The 22,852-nt window shown below is 43.3% G+C and overlaps 1 protein-coding gene across 1 annotated transcript in view; it reads right to left on the reverse strand.

Moving 5' to 3' along the window:
• Nucleotides 1-17,583, reverse strand: part of grin1b (glutamate receptor, ionotropic, N-methyl D-aspartate 1b) — a gene marked incomplete at both ends in the record, with an annotated part of 57,197 nt that extends 39,614 nt beyond the window's left edge. Inside the window, 4 exons of the mRNA XM_079517011.1 lie at nucleotides 263-325; nucleotides 2,512-2,688; nucleotides 6,448-6,582; nucleotides 17,353-17,583. Of these exons, the coding sequence (XP_079373137.1) occupies nucleotides 263-325; nucleotides 2,512-2,688; nucleotides 6,448-6,582; nucleotides 17,353-17,583 (606 nt within the window). The remainder of the gene's footprint in view (nucleotides 1-262; nucleotides 326-2,511; nucleotides 2,689-6,447; nucleotides 6,583-17,352) is intronic.
• Between the last annotated feature and the right edge of the window lie 5,269 nt (nucleotides 17,584-22,852).

Here is a 22,852-nt window from a genome sequence, read left to right on the forward strand (position 1 = left end):
AGAGGAGAGGAGAGGAGAGGAGAGGAGAGGAGAGGAGAGGAGAGGGCGTCTTTCTTGGCTAGTGGTGAAAAATCCATTCTCAGTGCGTGGAAGAAATCATAAATAACCAAAAACCAAAAAGGTTGAAAGAAGACGTGCCACCAGGATATAGAGTTTATCTCTGGGAGAAGTGCTGTGGGCTGACTGCTGTTTGCTAACCGGGTAGCTATAGCTAGCTCAGAGAGTTGGTTTTGGGCGGCGTGCATTGACCATGCAAGTATACCTTAGGTCCTCGCCTGAAGTCATAGTTCTGTTGGTCTTGGTTTTCATAGTTCCTGTTTTTAGTCTGATGGGTAATGGGTGCAACAGAGAAAATAATGCAGACACAGGAAAAGATTATATAGACAGTCAGAGATGAGGAGGCACAGCAGCATTCCAACAAAACTCCACTTTTTCTGCTTCAAGTCGGGACGCCAAGCGAGGCTGGGGCACGCAAACACATCAGAGAGACGGCCTGTCTGTCTGTCTGTCTGTCTGTCTGTCTGTCTGTCTGTCTGTCTGTCTTTCTGGCCTTTTATCTGTCCTTCGGACTCCTTTCAAATTAGAAGTACCATTACATGGAACGAAAGTCAAGACATGGGAGCTAAAAATACACATCAATCCTGTCTGTATGATTGTTAGTGTTCTGAAACACTCGGGACTTGACATAGCAGATGTTACATTTAGATTTAGTGTTCTGTAGATAGGCCTACATGTAAGCCGACTTGACATACATGAGGCGTTATATTTAGATTATGACAAAATGTATCAAAGTAGTGACGATGAATAATGTCACATTTATGACAACATCCAAGTATGTTTATGCACCACAAATCTAGAACAAAGTGCCATAAGGTTTGCTACAACTCTCATCAAATCAAAGATTAAGACCTTTCTGTTTCTGCCTTTTATTGAGTTTTGTTTTATTCGTTTATTTTGCTGCACTGTAGTTCTCATTCTTATTATTAGTTATTTTCTATTCACTTGACTTTTTAATAGCTATTTTCAACCGTATTCAATTGTCCTTTTGTAGTGTGTTTCTTTTGCACGTTGTCTTAATGCTGTTAATGTGTTGTTGGAAGCACTTGCTGAAATGTGCTCTACAAAAAGTTGATAGTGAAAGTGTGTTCTATCTTCATTGCGTCCTGTTCATCTGTACGGTGAATGGTCCCCAGGGGTGGAAAGTAACAAATTGCAATTACTCTTTTGACTGTAACTGTCTTTTCTTGTGTGTCTGACTCCTATATTTGTTAAAGAATCCAGGGCATCTATCTATCCTAGATCTATCCATTATTGAACCCAGAGGATCTACTGATTTGATTGACTGATTAAGTAATTTAAATGAAGTACAATTTCATCAAAGTAACAGGGCTTTTACTTGGGTAAAATAGTTGAGCATGCTTTCCACTCCTGATGGCCCCAGTCAGTGCAGGCTGACAGAATTTAGCCTGTTTAATCTCATTAAATTTACACAAGACACAGTAATACCTCTCTCTATCTCTCACTCCCTGTCTGATTCCCTGTAGTGTGTTTGTGTGTCTGTCTTTTGAATGTGCGTTTTGAATATGTGTGCGTGCTTGTGTGTGCACGTGTGCGCTAGATATGTTTGCGGCTCCAGCCCTTAGCTCCCTTGTTGTGCTGTAGAGATGGAAACACAGTCTTGCCATGAGGTGGAAGGACGGACGGACAGACAGACAGACAGACAGACAGACAGACAGACAGACAGACAGACAGACAGACAGACAGACAGATGGTTCGCGCACCGTCTTGATGCTCCCAGAAAGACTTATTTATGCAGCGGTACCACTGCATAAATAAAAACATCCACCACTATCCCATTAATAATATGCTTCTTTTTGCTCGCTCTGGATTCATAGTGAATCGCTCTGGATTCATAGTGAATCGCTCTGGATTCATAGTGAATCGCTCTGGATTCATAGTGAATCGCTCTGGATTCATAGTGAATCGCTCTCACTGCTGGAATCATTCCTGCAGTCAGTCTGTAGCATTTGTGGCTAACCACTGGAGAAGTTTAAATTCAATATAGTACCACCGCTGAACAACAGACAGACAGATACACTGACACAGACAGGCAGACTGACAGGTGGTTTGACAGACAGATAGAGAAACATATGCTGACAGACAAGAAGGTCGACAGACAGACTGACAGACGGCTTTGTTGACAGACAGACAGACAGACAGACAGACAGACAGACAGACAGACAGACAGACAGACAGACAGACAGACAGACAGACAGACAGACAGACAGACAGACAGAAGACAAATAGACATGACAGAAAGGCCAAAAGAGAAGTTGCTTTGAAAGAATATCAAAGCCAGGGGGGATGAGGGGCAGGGCTAGAGTGTACGCATGGATGAGCGAATTCATGAAACAGAATCACATAGACACCACTATTAAATATGCACACACGTACAGAGAGTGTGTACGGTTATGTCTTCTATCAAACAGGGTAGACAGGTGGCTGTCTCACCTTGGTCTCTCTCTCCTCCAGCAGCGTCTCCAGTCGTTTCTGAGCGGCGCGTCCCTCGTGATCGTCGCTGACGATCAGAATGATGTGGTTCCAGCGAAACTCCCGCATCATGTCAAACCAGACCTGAGCCTGGTGGGAGTACGGAGGAACCGTACGCAAGAAGGAGAGGTGGATACTCTGCGAGAGAAGAGAAGAGAAGAGAAGAGAAGAGAAGAGAAGAGAAGAGAAGAGAAGAGAAGAGAAGAGAAGAGAAGAGAAGAGAAGAGAAGAGACATTGTGGAGAGAATAGACTTCTATGAGATTAATATTGATAACATATTGATTGTGTGTATCAGTGTTAAAACCCATTTACCGCTACCATTATTCAATCCCTCCGCCGCGTCCTGCCAGGGTTTTATCGCGCATAACACTTACTTTGAAAGCCAAATATCCGTAATCGCATTTTACTATGAAACCATTCCGTGTGTGTTGACGAAGCTGGTGCTTGTTCTCTCGGTCGGTGGTGGAAAAAGTGGACCGCGAGTATCACAGCGCCTGCTACAGGCCGTTGAAAGCGCTTGTCTGGGACAAAGCGACCCCTCCAATGTCGCTTCTGTGAGATACAGCCGTCTGAAAACAGAGCAGGCGATGTAAGTGGATGCGCGCGCATCTTCAAAATGGCCGCGGCCATTGGCTCAGAAGCATAACAGAGCTAACGAACGGTAGCTTTCGATACGATCGTATTAAAACATGCATTAAAGAATACATCGCTGTTAAAACGGCTTTTCCGGGTGTGGCACGGTACGCTATTCTACGTGTCTATGTTCCTGGCAGGCCTCGTGTTAATTACGTCAAAAATGTTTGTCGACTACCTTTCTTCACTGACAAAAACGGGTGTTGGATTTTGTTGATCTGCTATTTTCAGCATGCAACCAACTGTAAAATCAACCATTACGATGCCATCAAGGCCCGACAAAATAATGTATGGTCGACAAAATCAACTGTAAATTTCAGAGAGGAGAGAGGAGTGGAGGGGAGAGCAGAGATAATTAGATGGATACCAAAATGACAGGCAGGATCAGCTAAAGAACAGTGAGTAATTAAAAAGGAACCCCATTGGAGCCAGAAGCAGAACCAAAACTAGAAGTTGAGGGTAAATGGAACATCCGTATATTATGGATTGAGAGTATGTTGTTATTTGAAAAAAATATGAATTGTTTCAATTTGGCAATATGGCATATATGCATTTATCATTCTCAGTTCAGCTTCATCACTTTGCTGTCACATCCTCCAGCTTTTCCTGGAGGACTCGGCAGCAAACTGTCAATGCTAATAAATGCCATTCATTTAAAACGCGTAAATATTTTAAAACGCAATAATTAACGGGCTGTCTGAGCCCCTGTAGTTCCATTTGGTCTTTCTGGCGACCCGTTGAATGATGAATGGATTTACTGTATAAGTGATTTTTAATACATTTTCTATTCTCCTGGAATAACATATGGTATACTTAACTGGTCTTTTCATGTGATTTAAAGATGAGAGTCATCATTATTTCTTTACATTATTATCCTACATATATACTTAGATTATGTAGGCTAGTAGGTCTGTTCCTGATGCTTCTCCTCTACTGTTTTTGACTTTCCCAAAATGTAAAATGTAAGCTGTAAGAGTTTTTGTGTCAACGCCGGAGATTGGCAGTTCGGCCTATGGGATCTGTTGTTATGGTCATGGGCTGTGTTGTCATGGTTACGGTGTACCCACAGGCTATGGGAGGGGGTTCTTTGGATATAATTTTCCTGGTGTTGTAATGGTGTAATGGTGATTTATTTTTTAGTACCACGGCACGGCACGTCACGCGCACGCACGTGCACGCGCCTACATGTGTGCATGCGCACAGAACAGCTGATAGCCTAATAGTGGATGAGAGTTTTAGACACACAAACACAAAAGTAGACTTAACTACACTAAGTACCACTGGGTACTTGGTGCGAAGTCTGGTGATGCTGTGCGGTGCAAAGTCTGGTGATGCTGTGCGGTGCGAAGTCTGGTGATGCTGTGCGGTGCAAAGTCTGGTGATGCTGTGCGGTGCGGTGCGAAGTCTGGTGATGCTGTGCGGTGCAGTGCGAAGTCTGGTGATGCGAGGTTAGGTGCATCTTCTCTCAAATCTAGGGGGATGTGTTATAGCATGCATGCGTGTGCACCGTTTGTTCCGTTCCGTACCTGCACGTCCACGTCACATTTTGTTTGGTACCACGGCGTGGTACTGCGTTCTACGACCATGACGCCACTGATGGGCGCTGATGACGCGGAAGAGAGAACACGCCCCCAGCGCCCACAGCGGGAATCGAACGCTGTGAGTCCTTCTATTCAACTTCCTAGTATCACTTCATCTCATCTCTATCTCTATTCTGTAATGTTTCTGTGACTTCAGAGGAAACACACCTACCTGTTGTGGTGGTGGGGGTGGGGGTGATGATGATGATGATGACGATGATGACGATGTCAGCCATGATGGTGAACACAATGATGCAGCAGCTTCTGGTGGTGATAAGTATGATGACGATGAAGTTGATGAAGGCAGGTCTATCATAAACCCTACTTTGTTCACCACTAGGGGGAGCTCTAGTGGCTCTAGTAGCTCTTTAAGTTGGCCTTCTCCCTTTTTTTCCCCTCTGCAACAAATCCTGTCACCAAAAATAGAAGATCTACGAGCTCACAGTGTTGAGCTAGTAGATCTGCTATTTTCACAGAAACGTTTATTTTCGATGAATGTTGGCCTGCATGCCCAGAACAGGGCCGCTATAGGGTTAATTCGCATGGTTAAAGGAGCATTCAGTGATTTGGGTGATTTGGAAAACCACCCAGTCCGCCCCGGTAACAAAATGTGCACATGCACGCTCTACAGTGGGGGGAAGTGCAACAGGCCAACAGCATGTGCACCAAGGCCCGCCCCCACTCGATCATGATTGGAGGAAGGCCCCTCTCATCCTGATTGGATGAAGGTTTTGCCACCCGCCACCAAAACTGAAACTAGGGTGTTTTGACCCCAGGGGCTCACTGGGGACAGGGAGGATTTCCTTATATGGTCAGCACACTCTATAGTAGGGAGGATTATCCAGAAAAAAAGAAAAAATAAGTGATATTTGAATTAAGTCAAATCACTGAATATACCTTTAAGCCAACATGTCGATTAGCACGGTGATGGTGTACTGCGCACCAACCTAGAATCCTTAACCACTTTAGGCACAATTTACTTTGTCCTACTACAACAAATAAATATAGCTGGCCACAAGCACTGCTGCGCTGTGGGCTTGTGGGTCGCCTATTTTAGCTATAATCGAATCAAATCAAGCTTTATTTATAGAGCACATTTAAATGGAGATTGACCAAAGTGCTGTACGACACAGTCAAATCAAAGCATCAACAAAACATTATGCATGCTGTGCACCCACGTAGCATCAAAGGCCATTGAATGATATTACCCTAAAAGGGTTGGTGCGAGGTTGACAGCTGATCTTTCGGCTGTTTGAAGTTTATGTTGTCACGACTGTGGGTGGTTCTTTCTCCGACCGACTTGACACCGGGCACTGCACTCCCTGTGGGGGTGTGGAACGCGTGTGTCGAATTTGATGCCGGTTGGGCGAACGGTTCTCGAGTTACGTGCATTACAGCCGTACACACGTACGTACTGTACAGACAGACATACAGAGACATGGTGCATTCATAGATAGATTTGAAAATGTATGAAAAAGTTATTTTATTTTATTTTAATTCATGAAAAATTATCCTTTTTTGGGAATGTTTTTTGAAAATGTGTTGAAATAATAATAATGCAAAACAAAATGTAGGAAAACAAAAACAAAGGGACCCATAACAATGTGTCCGTGTGACGCACAAATGTGCGTGTGACCCATATTGTGTTTGGGAACCAGTGATGTAATGAGCTCCATCAGGTACCTTATCGGAGTAGATGGACATGCGTGTGGTCAGCCCCACCACAGGGATCCTGTAGAAGCCCGCCGTGTAGGACACTGGCGTGGGGGTGAGATGGTCGTTGGACTGGGGCGGGTGGCTGACCAGGATGGCATAAACCTGGAGACATACAAACCATTATTATGTATTCGTTATTAATCAGCTTCATTGTCACATCACAGTTTAAAAAAAGAAAAATCACACTTGTGTGAAGTGAGGGGCGCACTTATCATCATACATCATCACATTTCCGGCCAATCACAATGGGCGTCCTCACTTTTCTGTACTCACTTTTTAAGCCCTCAGCCAATCAAATCATCGCTATGGGGCGCACGCACGCACGCGCACACGCACGCACACACACAGCGGGGCATAGCGCCCCTCAAAAAGTGGGTGAAATGGATGTTTTTGTGCATAGTTCCCATCGTGTGATTATTCCAAGAAAACAAAGAAGGGAATAAGAAAGGGGGGGATCAAGGCAGGAAAGAAGAAAGTTTGAGCGCTTTTACCACAAAAAAAAGACAAGTAAAGGGTTTCAGATGTTTAGAAGCTTGTTCCACAAACAGCACACTCGTGCTGTTTGTAGAACAAGCTTCTAAACAGCAGTGTATGAAGCTGAAAAACATCCCTTTACTTTATTTATGAACAGTATTTTATCAAACGAAAGATATTACATTATTTTAGTTCTAAAAAGTAGTTTATTAAATCAAATGCCTTTACTTTTAAATAGTAGTTTATCAAACTGAAAGATATAAAATTAGTTTTTTTGCACGCACGCACCTCAGAAGCTATTCATAACGTCAGTGCTATACAGACACACGTGCACACACACACACGCACACGCACACACACACACACACACACACACACACACACACACACACACACACACACACACACACACACACACACACACACACAGCCTACGCTGTATTAAAGTAATTGAATGAACTAGGCATCCTCCTTTCACTCAGCTTTTGAACTGAACTGCCTGAAGCACAGCCCTGATGTGTTTGTGGTCATTTCATTCTCTCTCATATTCCCTCGCTCCCTCTCCCTCTGGTCTGATATACATCATCATCCACTGGCATGTAATCCCTCTATCCTGACACAGAGAGAGAGAGAGAGAGAGAGAGAGAGAGAGAAAATCTCTCTCTGATTCTTTCTGTCATGGCAACAAAGCAGCTGACCAACACAACGCCATGTTGGCCTCATTTAGACACACACACACACACACACACACACGCACACACGCACGCACACTGCACACTAGCACGCACGCTCACACACGTGCACGCTTGCACACGTATAGAAGGACAGGGTGGTGAAATGGCACATGGCTAAAGTGAATCCCAGGAGTGGAGAAAATACTCACATTTCTTACTCAAGTAAAAGTATCAATACCGCAATGTAGAAATACTTAAAATTTACTTGAGTAACAACAAAGCAGCTGACCAACACAACGCCATGTTGGCCTCATTTAGAACACACACACACACACACACACACACACACACACACACACACACACACACACACACACACACACACACACACACACACACACACACACACACACACACACACACACACACACACACACACACACACACACACACACACACACACGCTCACACACGTGCACGCTTGCACACGTATAGAAGGACAGGGTGGTGAAATGGCACATGGCTAAAGTGAATCCCAGGGAGTGGAGAAAATACTCACATTTCTTACTCAAGTAAAAGTATCAATACCGCAATGTAGAAATACTTAAAATTTTCTTGAGTAAAAGTACAAAAGTATTGGCATCAAAATATACATTAAAGTACCAAAAGTAGAAAGTGTATGCAAAATGTCCGGTTTCACAAGTTTTCAAATGCATAAAATGTAAACAAATCTTTTGAAAATAGCAGATCTACAGGCTCACAATGAGGTTGTAGATTGGCTATTTTCAAATTACCAAAACATATATAGGGCTGAATGTGGGTAATGTGTATTTTCTATTTTGTAATAAGATTCAAAATCTACAAAGTAACTAGTAGTAACTAAAGTTTGTAAATTATTGTAGTGGAGTAAAAGTACAATATTTGCCTCAGAGATGTAGTGGATCTGTGGAATAGAAGTAAAAGTAATGAAAATTGTAAATACTAAATACTCCAGTAAAGTAAAATAAATACCTAAACATTTTACTTATACAGTAAGTAAAGTATCCAGGCGCAGGAATGAGCGGGGTAAAACATGTTTTCTTGACGACAGGCTGGGACCTGGTACAGGAACGGGACATGCATGGGTACTCACTACTCACAGAATAATCATCAGAACAAGCTACAAACGTGAAATAGCTGGCAGAAACACAGTCAGTCTGTCAGATATTGTGTCCATGAAGGGCCTTTAAACACCAAGGGCTACACAGGTGAAAACAATGAAGAATCAATACGGGACATGGCTGAGGGGATTGAGCTAAGTGGAAAGGAAAGGAAAGGAAAGGAAAGGAAAGGAAAGGAAAGGAAAGGGTGGGCGAGTGGCCGGAGGGGAGCGAGAACAGAGGTAAAAACTGCAAAGGAAGACAATACTACGAAGGAAAAAATATATATAACGTACAGTAATATAGTACATTACAAAATCAAAGGAACAGAAGTGACAGATCGTGACATTTAGTATTAGCATTATTGGACGACAGCGTTCACGCAGACAAACTCGCAAAGTAACAAGTCAGTCTAATTTGACTGTGTTGTGTTCCTTAACTTTCTATTCTCTATTTGGCTTCATGCTGGTTGCAGTTGTCAAAGAGGCCACCAGGTGGTCATATGTCACTGTGTGTGACTTGAAAGCCTTCATGTGAAAGAATACAGACTGATCCGAACATCCCTGTCAAATAGCAGATCTACAAGCTCACAATGCGTCACATCCATCACATTGTGAGCTTATCGGCTATTTTCAAATGGCTGAAATGTATAGGGCTGAAGTGGTAAGTGTGTGTTTTGTAACTAAATATTTCAAATACTGTAATTATAGTGGAGTAAAAGTACAATATTTCCCTCTGGCATGTAATGGCGTAGAAGTACAAGTACTGAAATTTGGAAATATTCCAGTAAAGTAAAAGTACCTCAGAATTGTACTGAAGTACAGTACTTGAGTAAATGTAATTAGCTACTTTCCACTACTGCTGGTTTCTATACTGCAGCCATGATCCTGTCCAAGTGAGCAAAGCACTGCATCATGCCTGCTATAGCCCCAGATAACAAGCCTGGTTTATTCCCATGCATTATACAAACTATTAAACATGATGCAGTGCCCTTCATAAACCCATGTTGTTGTCCATTGAACCAGGCCCGTGTGTGTTGATTATACCATATTTCTCTGTACAGAGGGATCATGTCATCATCATCATCACCACGTCAGAATAAATCACCTTCCTAAAAGAAATCCTATTAACTAGAAAGGTGCGCTCAGTCGAGCGTGAATCTGCGCCGTGCGCGTGCGTGGTACTGTATGTGTGTGCGTATCTGCATGTGCGTGCGGGTATTGTACAGTATGAGGCTAACATGCCGTCTGACAGAAAGAATCACAGAGATTGAGCAGAGATTCTCTCTCTCTCTCTCTCTGTCTCTCTCTGTCTCTCTCTGTCTCCGTCTCACTCTCTCTGTCTCTCTGTCTCTCTCTCCGACGTAACCATGCACATGACATGCATGCATATATGCACATCATAGGTATGTGCAGTGTATATATATGTTTATACTGTAAATATCTTGGCGATATTCAGACATATGGGCTTTAAATGAACAGTGTCTCTCTTTCTGTCTCCCTCTCTTGTTCCCTCTCTGTCTCTCTGTCTCACTCTCTCTCTCCCTCTCTTGTTCCCTCTCTGTCTCACTCTCTCTCCCTCTCTCTCTCTCTCTCTCTCTCTCTCTCTGTCAAATTGTAAAAAAGGTCGATAGCGTCGTTGGATTAAGCACGCCGTCTCCCTCTCTCTCTTTTCCTCTGCATGTTGCAATCGTCACGGTAATATTTTCCAAATCCAATATGAACAAAACTACAGTACTTCACAAGAACTGTGTTGGTGTGACTAGATATTCTATTTAACGTGAATAGATTGTCAACTAGTGTGCAACCAGACATGTAATGGGCATTTCGACGTGGGGCCTTCTGTCCTGAGGTAGATGTACAGGAGCATTATAGTTGGCTAGCGCAGGGGTTCTCAACGTTTTTGGCCAGGGACCCCCGGAAATGCTTTGGCAATGTCTCGGGACCCCCGCCCCGCCCCCTCCCGACCCCCAATATAAATTGACTGCTACAATAACCTTAAACCATTTTGGGCGGGAACCCCTTTTGGTGTTTTTTGCATTGTTATAATTTAGCTATTGAAAAATAGCAGATATACAAGCTCGTAGCGCGCCACCGAGTGGCGCGCTACGAGCTTGTAGGTCTGCTATTTTTGAAAAATCGTGAAAATAAAAATTTAAAATAAATCTTTTTTTTTTTTTTTTTTTAATAATTTGGGGACCCCCTAAAATAATTTGGCGACCCCCCGAGGGGTCGCGACCCCCGGGTTGAGAACCCCTGGGCTAGCGTAGATAGATGCCATATGCCAGATGGACAGCTTGCGTCCGAATGGCTATTTCTGCTACATAGCCTCAAGTGACGGTGGGTCTGACATTACGAATCCGCGGAAATCATTGAACAATTTGAAACATATTCACGCTGCAGAAAGTAGAACACACACACACACACACACACACACACACACACACACACACACACACACACACACACACACACACACACACACACACACACACACACACACACACACACACACACACACACACACACACACACACACACACACACACACACACACACACAGAATAGGTTTATTTTCACTAAATAGTACAGAGGTAAAGCACTAAGAGGCAGAAATGACTAAGGATGCCTGGAATACGGATAGACCTTTATTGATCCGTTTAAGGAAATTCAGCTGCCTTGGAGTCACAACAGTCATTAAAGAAAAACACAAAAAACAGCTACTAGAAACAACAGGTAAGAAAGAAACGTCTAGGTACTAGAAAGATAAAAAGGCAAACAATATAAGGAGGCCAGCAAGGCCAGGTACATTTCTCCTCACAGAAGAACAGCAATTTATCTTTACACAGCCAGCACAGGTTATAATGACACTATAATATAAAAAAACCCAAAGTACAATTCCTGCCACTGAGCGCTATCTCTTGGGGACTATTTATTCATACACTTAAGATTGTAGGATTATAGCGCCACAGAAATACACTTGTGGAATATTGAATTTAACTTCGACATGAGGATTCTTAAGCAGAGGCAGATTCTACAAACGCCTTCGAAATCAGCAGTTCTCAAACTTCTTCATGCCAAGGACCGACCAAAATCATGGTCTGTATTATCCCATTTTGGGGCGGGAACCCCTTTTGGTGTTTTAAACATTATGTTATAATTTAGCTATTGAAAAATAGCAGATCTACAAGCTCATAGCGCGCCACCGAGTGGCGCGCTATGATCTTGTAGGTCTGCTATTTTTGAAAAATCGTTAAAATTTGCCTCAAATCTTTCCGAAAATGTCATGATTTAGAAAACTTTTTTTTTTAAATTTCGACGTCAGGCCTGAATGGGTTAAACTGTATTTGGCCACGAACCCCCATCTGAAAGTGTTATGTGCCAGGGACCCCCAGAAGAGAAAATTGCTGTCAAAATTGTGGGAAAAAAATAAAAAATAAAATAGCAGATGTACAAGCTCGCAGTGTGGCATGAACTATCGCGCCATGAGCTTGTATTTTGAGAACTACTGTACTAAACCAATGTATAAAACCATATACATTATAACTGTAATCTGAAATGGCCGATGCTTTTCCAGTTTCAATGGGTTAAAACACCAACCACGAAGTGGAGACATGGGAAAAAACACAATATCATGGAAATGTTAAAAAGCTCTGCTTGTTGCTTTGATGTGAACTGTCCAGTTACACAACGTTGTTCTTTAGATTTAACGTCTCGTGGTGATGCTTTGATCTGACTTCAGGCGGTCATTAAAAAAAAGACTCTTCAAAGATCTGATCTGTTCTTCTCTCATGCTTATTTTTGATACTCGGCATGGGTAAAGAATCACTGTTAAGTGTTCATGAAGCCATATTTTAAATAAGGTATACTCAAATTATATAATTTCAGCACGCTGAACCGTAGAAGACAGTATGGGGTACCAAAGGGCACATCACTTCTAGTGTTCCTGCTATGAATTATAGAGATGTTATGAGCACGTCATCAATATGTATAATGTAAGTTCTCCTCAAAACCCGGATAAGCCTCTGGGTCATTTTAGAATTTAGTGTTGATTATCCAAAAACAGCAGATTTTTTACAAGCTTACGGCGTGTCACTTGGTGCCGCGGTGCGAGCTTGCGTACATCTGCTATTCAACCCGAGATGCAGACCATGTCTTAAGTTTAAAATGCATTAGCATATTTTGTCTAATGAATCATCAAGATGAGAAAGGAACAATCCATTTGGACACATTGTATTTTAAACCCTCATTTTCCAGGCCTTCCACGCCCAGCTTGTGTGTGTTTTTGCTGTCTATCTGTGTAATATGTGTGTATGCACAAAACAGAAAGCATATCTGAGTTTCCACGCAACATGAATGTGTTTAGAAAACCTTGATGTCAGAATGTGTTTGAAGTTGAACCCAGGTGTACGCACTTAGACTAGAGAGATGTGGGAAACCGTGACAGATGGTAAAAGAGGATGAAGCTGAACATGTCATTCTACTGCAAGCTACACTTCAAACTTTGTTACACTCATCCACTTAGTAACACCTTAGAAGATTATAGTTCCCTTCAATTTATAATTTTCTGTAGTCAGCTTTTCAGAATATTCATATTTTATTATTGCTAGGCATTTTATTGGGTTCGGGGGTTATAAAGAGTCCATTGCAACGGCAAGACAAAACTACAGTAGTAGGATACACCTCTAAACATAATACTGCTTTGTGTTTCGTGTTTACACACAATGTGGCCTTTTGTTTTAATCGAGAAAGCCCATTTCTCACCGCTGTTTAATGAGCCTCTGTTGCCAGGAGGAAGGCCCGTTTTGAATTGAGTGCCGGCTCAAGTTTAAATCTGCCCAACCGTTATGTCAATGCCATCCAGGTCAGCCGTGATGTGTCGCATCACCACCACTGGGTTTTCCGCAGTATATGTGTGGAAAGCCTAATGGGGTTCTATTCTGAATTTTAACCGGTGCCAGCCGGTCTAGAGCCTGCCATTTCCACACACACGCGCACGCACGCACGCACGCACGCACGCACGCACGCAGTCATTTCCACACACGCGCACGCACGCACGCACACCATGCAGGCCAAGCACTGGGAAACTGGCTAAACTGAACTGGACCCTGTCTTGGTCAGGAGCCCGTAAAGGACGACTTCACCACTTTTCAACCTATCTTTAATGTTCATGATAAAAATAGCAAATAAAATGTGTCTGTGTCTCATAGGAGGGTTGTGGGCAGTTCAGAAACGCGTCAACCAATGACATCATTGATGGGGAATCCAAGCTAAACATCATCATTATTGCGATAATAAAAATCTCAGTATTAAAAAAACAAAAAATCTGCTCAATGATGATGTCACTAGTAGACGGGTTTCTGAACTGCCCACACAGCCCTCCTATGAGACACAGACCGAGTAGAATAAAATGGTGCTATTTTATCATGAACATGAACACTTGGCGTTCAAACAGATGGCGTTCACTTACAAATTTGTAATAAGCTTGTAGATCATGTATTTGCACTATTTGTCGTACGCAGACATGTTTTTTTTTTTTTACTTTATTTATTAGTTTTTCATACATGACATTTACACATACAAAACACCATATAAAACATATATAAGCCCCCCCCCCCCCCCCCCCCTTAGGCTCAAAAAACAAAAACAAAGTGGTGGAACAGACATCTAAACGGGAAGCATGCACATGTCAAAACATTCTACAGGTGCTGAACGAAAATACGTACAAGGAAGGCAGTTTGCACACTGGTCTGTAGCTCCCAAAGCACTTTATTTGCAGACGTTTGGACCTGTGTGGGTCTTCGTCAGGTCATATACATTCTTCATACCTGCAGAAGACCCATACGGGGCGAAACGTATTGTAACCTAGCCTATCTCTGGAAATAAAGTGCTTCTGGGAGCTACAGACCAGTGTGCGAACTGCCTTCCTTCTTCGAACTGCCCGATTCCGGCGAGCCGGAATCTACTGTACCCTCTACTGAACTGTACTGTACTGTCACTATACTGTACTGGCACACCCGAAATCACCATATATACAGTTAATATGTGCATGTGTTTGTGTGTGTGTTAGGTTGCGCACAGGTGGTGAAAAACAACCATGCTGTTTTTGTGCTCAGACGCACCCACCCAGCCAGCCACCCACCCACCCACCCAGAGACACACATAGTCACTTAAGGAAGTGGTTGCACCACTTAAAAATGAGTGCACCCATTGATAGCCAACACAGTATGATGTTGGACTGCTCTCCAGGGGGTGGAGTACATCTCAACAGCGCATGAATTTTTCAAAAGGATTACAGTGATTTGTGCTGGAAACGGGGGGGTAAAAAGGCAAAGGCAAAGCTATGCCTTTGCAATGAACACTCAAGATTGGGAACAGAATCAATTACTAACATGTCAAGCCAAGCCCAGGCCTATGTTTCTATAGTGAATATGATCAATATTCGATTCCCAGAAGAAATGTCACTGTGTAACTAATCGCTAATCAATCGCTACCCACCTCCACATTGTGATAATCTTACAATTCCTGAATGTCACATTATGACCTCAATATCAACAGCTGAGAATCTCTCTTCTTCTTACTTCTTCTCATATTTTCTCTCATTTTTCCCTTTACTCATTCTCTCTCTCACTCATTCTCTCTCTCTCTCTCTCTCTCTCTCTCTCAGTGACTGTGGGTCATGCTTGGGCTCCCAGTGGTAAACACAGACAGATCACAGCAGAACAGCAGCCGCTACACCCCCACTGGGAGAGAGAAAGAGAGAGGGAATGAGCGAGGGAATGAGCGAGGCAACGAGCAGAGGGAACAAGGGACAGAGCGGAGTGAGCGATACTAAAATAACTGACTGTGGTGGGTCTATATATGTGATACATTATCATTTATAACAATCTATATGTGAAACATTATAGCATCATAACAGTATATACTGTATGTATGTGACACATTAAATCCATTTGGTTTCATTTTACCCTTGCAAGAGTTAAATTATTGTTAAACATCTGCATTACTTAACCCATTTTGACCTGAGATCAGATTCTAAAAATGTCTTCTACATCCTGACAGTTTTCTGAAAAAGCTGTTTCTATGTCGTCGTTCTTCGATTTTTCAAAAATAGCAGACCTAGTGGCGCGCTATGAGCTTGTAGATCTGCTATTTTTCAATAGCTAAAGCATAACATAATGCTAACACCAAAAGGGGTTCCCGCCCAAAATGGATTAATTTACAAGAGGTCTACACAATTAGAGAATGTAGAAGATTTTTTATTTTGATCAACATTTGCCTGTTATTGCTCCTATATATATGGTACCACATCAGTACGGCATGGAATTGTGGACAAAATCGTATCCAACGACAATGAGAGGCTAAATCTCATCAAATGGTCCGTGGCTCAGATGCCAAATAAATAACGAACCTTGATATGAAAGTGAAAATCACTGCATTATAGTCTATATATATGATACATTGCAATAACATGTATATGTGATACATTAACTGTGCAATAGGCCCATGTGACGATGTGACATTACAATAAATGAGTTTTCATTTCTATGCCTCGTTTTACGATCCATGCCTTACATGGGATTATAAGGTGCCAAAAGCAACACGGTAAACACCGTTTACAAAAGAAAAAAGTATTATACATTTTTAGTTTTCGCCCATCACATTATTTATCTGAATAGATGCTCCAAAAATGCAAATATTCTGAATATTCACTGAACCAAACCAAATCTAGGTTTTGACATAGTCTGCTAATCATGACAATAAAGGATGCCTAAAACACAATCCGTCTGGATTTAATTGAGATCGCAGTAATTACGAACACACTCCTCCTCTGTAACCCCGGGCAACGGCCATCTCAAGGTGCAGGGACCACATCCCAGACTCAGCCTTAGCTCAGACAACATGAGCACGAACATATTTTCCAGAATACCAAACGAGTCGCCCTTTTACCAACTACCTGATACCATTTTCCACAGGTATAGATAGTCCTTTGGTTTATATGCATCAGTGATTCTCAACCTGTGGGGCCATGCATGGGCCGATGGACGACTGGTGATTGTGCGTTTGAGATTTTCAAATTGGACCTGATCCCGAAAAGATTGAGAACCACTGGTTTATATAATATCTCACTTCGACCTGCATTCTTATACTGACATGCAACAGTTTTTGTTGTCTGTAGCTTTTATTTTGAAACAAACCATATGACCCGATTAATCTTCACTTGCAATATTCTATGTCATGAATACATTATACAATTATTATGGGTTTATATTGAAACTCATGCACACACACGTGCACGCACACGCGCACGCGCGCACACACACACACACACACACACACACACACACACACACACACAGAGAAAGACAGAAAGACAGATCCACAGTGTTAATTAAAACCTGAGAATGGACCCAATGGACCCGATTTCTTCACTCTCAGAGTTATTCAAATTATATCCAATTAACAGCAAGACAGGCAGGCAGCTCTAGACTAATAGCAGAGTGAGACAGAGAGTGACAGACAGGAGGAGGACAGAGAAAGAGAGACAGTCATGAATGAATGATGAACGATGATCAATAGGCCTACCTGGTTGGAGATGAGGTCTTCGCAGACGGACAGGGCCATCTGGATGGCGTTGGGCTTGTGCGTGACGGAGATGGCGTTCATCTTAAACTTGTCCCGGCCGTACAGCGCGTTGGCCTGGCTCACCGCGTCCTTGAACACCTGTTCGTAGCGCTTCTGGCTGAGCACCGCGCCGATGTTCACGATCTTGGGCTCGCAGCCGCCGGGTCGGGCGGCGCACGACCACAGCACCATGAGCACGGCGGAGAGCAGGAACAGAAGCCTCATCCTGGACAGCGAGGAGGACAGCGAGGAGGACAGCGAGAAGAACGACAGAGCTGCTGGGGGAGATTCAGAACCTCCCAGCTGGGTGCTCCCCTCCCCTCACCTCCTCCCTCCCCGTTGGTCTTGTTTATAGACCAGAAGGAGAAGAAAAAGCAGAAGAGGGGGGGGGATGACAATATAAAGAGAGGCTCTTTTTTTTTTATAAGTAAAAAGAGAAGTGTTCTTTCATTTTCTGCGGGGAAAAGCACGACCTCCGTCGATGACACCACCGTGTCCTTGCGACCCCTCAGGGAATAACACGCGTTGGAATGTCAATGTATAATGACGAGCGGACGTTCATTTCATCTTTTATAGTCGTTTAAGAGGAAAATAAATAAATACATAAACAAACCCACTGTCAAAAACAAAACGCACGCTCCGTATTTCTGCGCGTTTGTTCCTGTTGATTCAGTTTGTTGCATGCATTCGTCGTTTACATCATAGGGTTTAAATTGCTTGATGTCGTCAGACGTCAGTGTCCCCGTTTGTAAATAAAAAACAAATTAAAAAATAAATCGTGATGACATAAGCCCAGCCTATAATCAAAATCCATCGATTCACATTGTTGTGGTTTCAGAGAGAACGCGCGGTTCTGGAGCTCTCTCTCTCTCTGTGTCGTCGCTCATGGTGTCGCGCGGACGGAGTTCTAAATGACCTGATGCACAGGAGCCGCTGTCCTTGGTGCCGAAGGCTCGCGTCCGTCACCGTGCGCGCGGACTTGACATGAATCCGCGCTGGAGCGTGTGCGTATGGTTATTTAATTTTATTATGTGTGACGATAGCCTATCAATGATCACACGGTCTGTACCTATCATAGAGACGGGTAGGTAGACCACATAAGTAGTAGTTTTCGTGCACAGGAAAATAAACCCTGATCATTATGGAATGGGCTCTGCACACACGCCATTTTGGAAAGAAAAAAGAACTTCCCTACTTCCTTCACAGGTGTTACCGATGATACTAATGAAGGCTCTGTCTGTTCCATTCTGGTCGAACAGAGTCAGGGTGCATGTTGGCTCACTGGAAAGTGGATAGGATACACTGCTACACCAGTGGGTCTCAAACTAGTGTCCTTGAATGGGTTCCAATAGACCCTTATACGGGTGTGTAACTCTGTTGTACACACTCTCAGAGTCATGGGGGTCCTTAAAATTAAAATGTTTGAGAACCACTGTAGGCCTACACTAAATGGAACAAAGCCTTCATTAGTGTCATTGTAACAACTGTGAACATATTGTGGCTTAATCACATGTAGGAATAAGTTACATTTTACCTTTGCTGTGCTTTAGAAATAAATAGAAAATATAGCTGCAAGCAGCTATAGGATATAAGCTGTAGTTTGTTTCAAGCCCAAAAATAGAAGGCTATAGGCCTACCCAATATGAGCTAATAGAGCTATATAAACATTGATGACTGCAATTATTTGACATTTGAGTAGGCTAATAAATAAAATATCACACGTGAAGTGAGGGGCGCTCTTTCATACATCACATACCACAGCCAACGCTGTAGTCCCGTAACCAGAGTACAGACTCCATTCCCAACGCTGTAGTCCCGTAACCAGAGTCCAGACTCCATTCACAGCCAACGCTGTAGTCCCGTAACCAGAGTCCAGACTCCATTCACAGCCAACGCTGTAGTCCCGTAACCAGAGTCCAGACTCCATTCACAGCCAACGCTGTAGTCCCGTAACCAGAGTACAGACTCCATTCTGACAACGCTGTAGTCCCGTAACCAGAGTCCAGACTCCATTCACAGCCAACGCTGTAGTCCCGTAACCAGAGTACAGACTCCATTCTGACAACGCTGTAGTCCCGTAACCAGAGTCCAGACTCCATTCACAGCCAACGCTGTAGTCCCGTAACCAGAGTCCAGACTCCATTCACAGCCAACGCTGTAGTCCCGTAACCAGAGTACAGACTCCATTCTGACAACGCTGTAGTCCCGTAACCAGAGTCCAGACTCCATTCACAGCCAACGCTGTAGTCCCGTAACCAGAGTACAGACTCCATTCTGACAACGCTGTAGTCCCGTAACCAGAGTCCAGACTCCATTCCCAACGCTGTAGTCCCGTAACCAGAGTACAGACTCCATTCTGACAACGCTGTAGTCCCGTAACCAGAGTCCAGACTCCATTCACAGCCAACGCTGTAGTCCCGTAACCAGAGTCCAGACTCCATTCCCAACGCTGTAGTCCCGTAACCAGAGTCCAGACTCCATTCACAGCCAACGCTGTAGTCCCGTAACCAGAGTCCAGACTCCATTCACAGCCAACGCTGTAGTCCCGTAACCAGAGTACAGACTCCATTCCCAACGCTGTAGTCCCGTAACCAGAGTCCAGACTCCATTCACAGCCAACGCTGTAGTCCCGTAACCAGAGTACAGACTCCATTCTGACAACGCTGTAGTCCCGTAACCAGAGTCCAGACTCCATTCACAGCCAACGCTGTAGTCCCGTAACCAGAGTACAGACTCCATTCTGACAACGCTGTAGTCCCGTAACCAGAGTCCAGACTCCATTCACAGCCAACGCTGTAGTCCCGTAACCAGAGTCCAGACTCCATTCGCATGAATGGAAATGCGATTTCAAGGGGAGTGGTTATTCTTTGACGTGGCCCAAAAAAGGCCGAAAAGTGGATCGAGCAATAACAATTTACTCATCGGGACGAATGAGTGTGAGCTTCAGTTCCTGAGGGATCCTCACGGCACTCTATCATATTGCCGAATTTCGTGAAGAACGATAGCTCAGAAGTCAGAACTGCCAAAACTGCTAAAATGGCGGAATTTTCATGGAAACAAAAGGGGTCTATACGCCCTTTGGGCTTGACTCCTAATGACAACCATCCAACATTATGCAAAGAAAGTAATGTGTGCGCATATATAGGCCTACAGTAACGATTACAGAGAGACTCTTGTTATACTGAACAAACACAAGAGTTCAATCAGAATATAGAGCTATTTAACACTTATTTTAACCAAAGAATATAATTATCTTCTCCAGTTCTCCTACCTTTAAAAGTAGTTGATGAGATTGTGCCAGACTCAGATATTTGTTCAGAGGGATTTGGTATCACACACATGAGACTGAGACTACAGGCAAGGAGTTGGCAGGTGTATGATATACTGTGTATTTCTTACTGTTGTTTATATCCAAATGGAAATACTATATATATATATATATATATATATATATATATATACCTGTGCGAGGTCGCGTTGAAACAACAGAGATTCTTAATACGGCACAGTTGAGAAGCAGGAGTTAAACTATTAAACTGGCATGATGAAGCATGATGTCACAAGGCGTGGACTGACAACCATATATGGAGGCGTGACATGACCAACGGATGGGTTGTGCATGTTTTCATAGTAATCTGCGACCTATGGTCGCAATTACACAAGAATTTGATCAAATCGCCAGTGGATATGCCAACGTTAATGGGTGATTTTAATCATTGTACCTTCAAATCGCTATTTATTAATCTATCCTCAGTATAACACTTGCCCTATATACAAGGAAAGAGGGGCGGTGGCTGGATGGGAACCGCAAGGTTGCCAGTTCAAACCCGGGCTCCCCCAGAGTTAGTGTCGAAGTGACCTTGAGCAAGACACTGAACCCCTAATTGCTCCCGATGTGCAGGTTGGTACCTTGCATGGTTTCCTCCGCCATCGGTGTATGAATGTGTGTGTGAATGGGTGAATGTAATGCACAATCTATGTAAAGCGCTATATAAATGCACCATTTACCATTTACCATTTAAAGAAAATGAAATAAAAATGTTATTTTATTGTTTTGCTTCCCAATGTAAATGGGCCAGAGTTAGCCAAAGCTAAATTTCATCTGTAGTCCCTGGGCAGGCTCTTAAGAAATGAATGATAAAAAGAAAGACATAGTGTAGTGTGCCAGCACACAACACCATGCGTTGATGCCATGTGTGCATATGTGCCAGCACCCAACACTATGTCCATACAAAATCACAATACAAAACAGATAAAAGTAAGACATAGTGTAGTGTGCCAGCACACAACACCATGCGTTGATGCCATGTGTGCATATGTGCCAGCACCCAACACTATGTCCATACAAAAACACAATACAACAGATAAAAGAAAGACAGAGTGTGTGTGCCGGCACACAGCACCATGCGTTGATGCCATGTGTGCATATGTGCCAGCACCCAACACCATGTCCATACGAAAACACCGTACAATACAGTAAAATACAGGAACAGATCAACATGGTACAGGGGACAGAACAACAGCATGACACCGGTTGTAAATACTAAATAGTGCTGATAGTTACTCATGATTACAGATTTGAATCGTTTTTTTGACCTGCCCAGCTCAGGAGACCCTACCCCATAGGCTGTGCTCCTGCTGGCATAGCGCTATAGGAGACCCTACCCTATGCGATATTTGTTTTCATAGGCGACCATTTCCAAACTCGGCTTGTGATTGGTTGTCAGTGGGGTAGGGAGCGCTGTGCTGTGTTCATTTGGACAGCACACAAGTGGTTTTGCCTACTAGTATAGTACTAACCCTATCTCTAACCTAAACATAACCGCAAGCAGGGGAGCAACGCATCCCTCACCAACCTTAATCCAAAAACTATTAACGTACCCCTCACCAACCTTAATCCAAAAACTATTAACGTACCCCTCACCAACCTTAATCCAAAAACTATTAACATACCGGTACCCCTCACCAACCTTAATCCAAAAACTATTAACGTACCGCTCACCAACCTTAATCCAAAAACTATTCAAAAATCTGCGGTTGTAAAAATAGTGGCGGCAGTGGGACGCAAACACGCAAAGCATGGATTGCAAGTCAGCATAGTAGTCCACTAGGCTAGCAAGGCAGCTGGCAGAATGAGGTTTTGTGTTTGTATTAGAAGGTGGCGCTTTCCTTGGCTACTAATAGTAGGGCAGGGCGACTAGTAGTAGCCGGCGGGGTAAAACGAGCGCACCCTTGGAAATGGTCGCCTATGAATACAATATTAGCCTACCCTATAGGCTGTGCTCCTGCTGGCACAGCGCTATAGGAGACCCGGCCTGAATAACTCCTAAAAACAAACCTGGACTGCTTTAGATTGGCCAGACAATACAGTATATATACCACTGACAGCCCAACTGTTTATGCATGCCATATTTTCCCATATATCTTACTGTATTACTGTCATGGAGCCAGGCCTCACAGT

This window comes from Electrona antarctica (genome assembly GCF_951216825.1).
Source record: "Electrona antarctica genome assembly, chromosome: 12".
Classification (NCBI taxonomy): domain Eukaryota; kingdom Metazoa; phylum Chordata; class Actinopteri; order Myctophiformes; family Myctophidae; genus Electrona; species Electrona antarctica.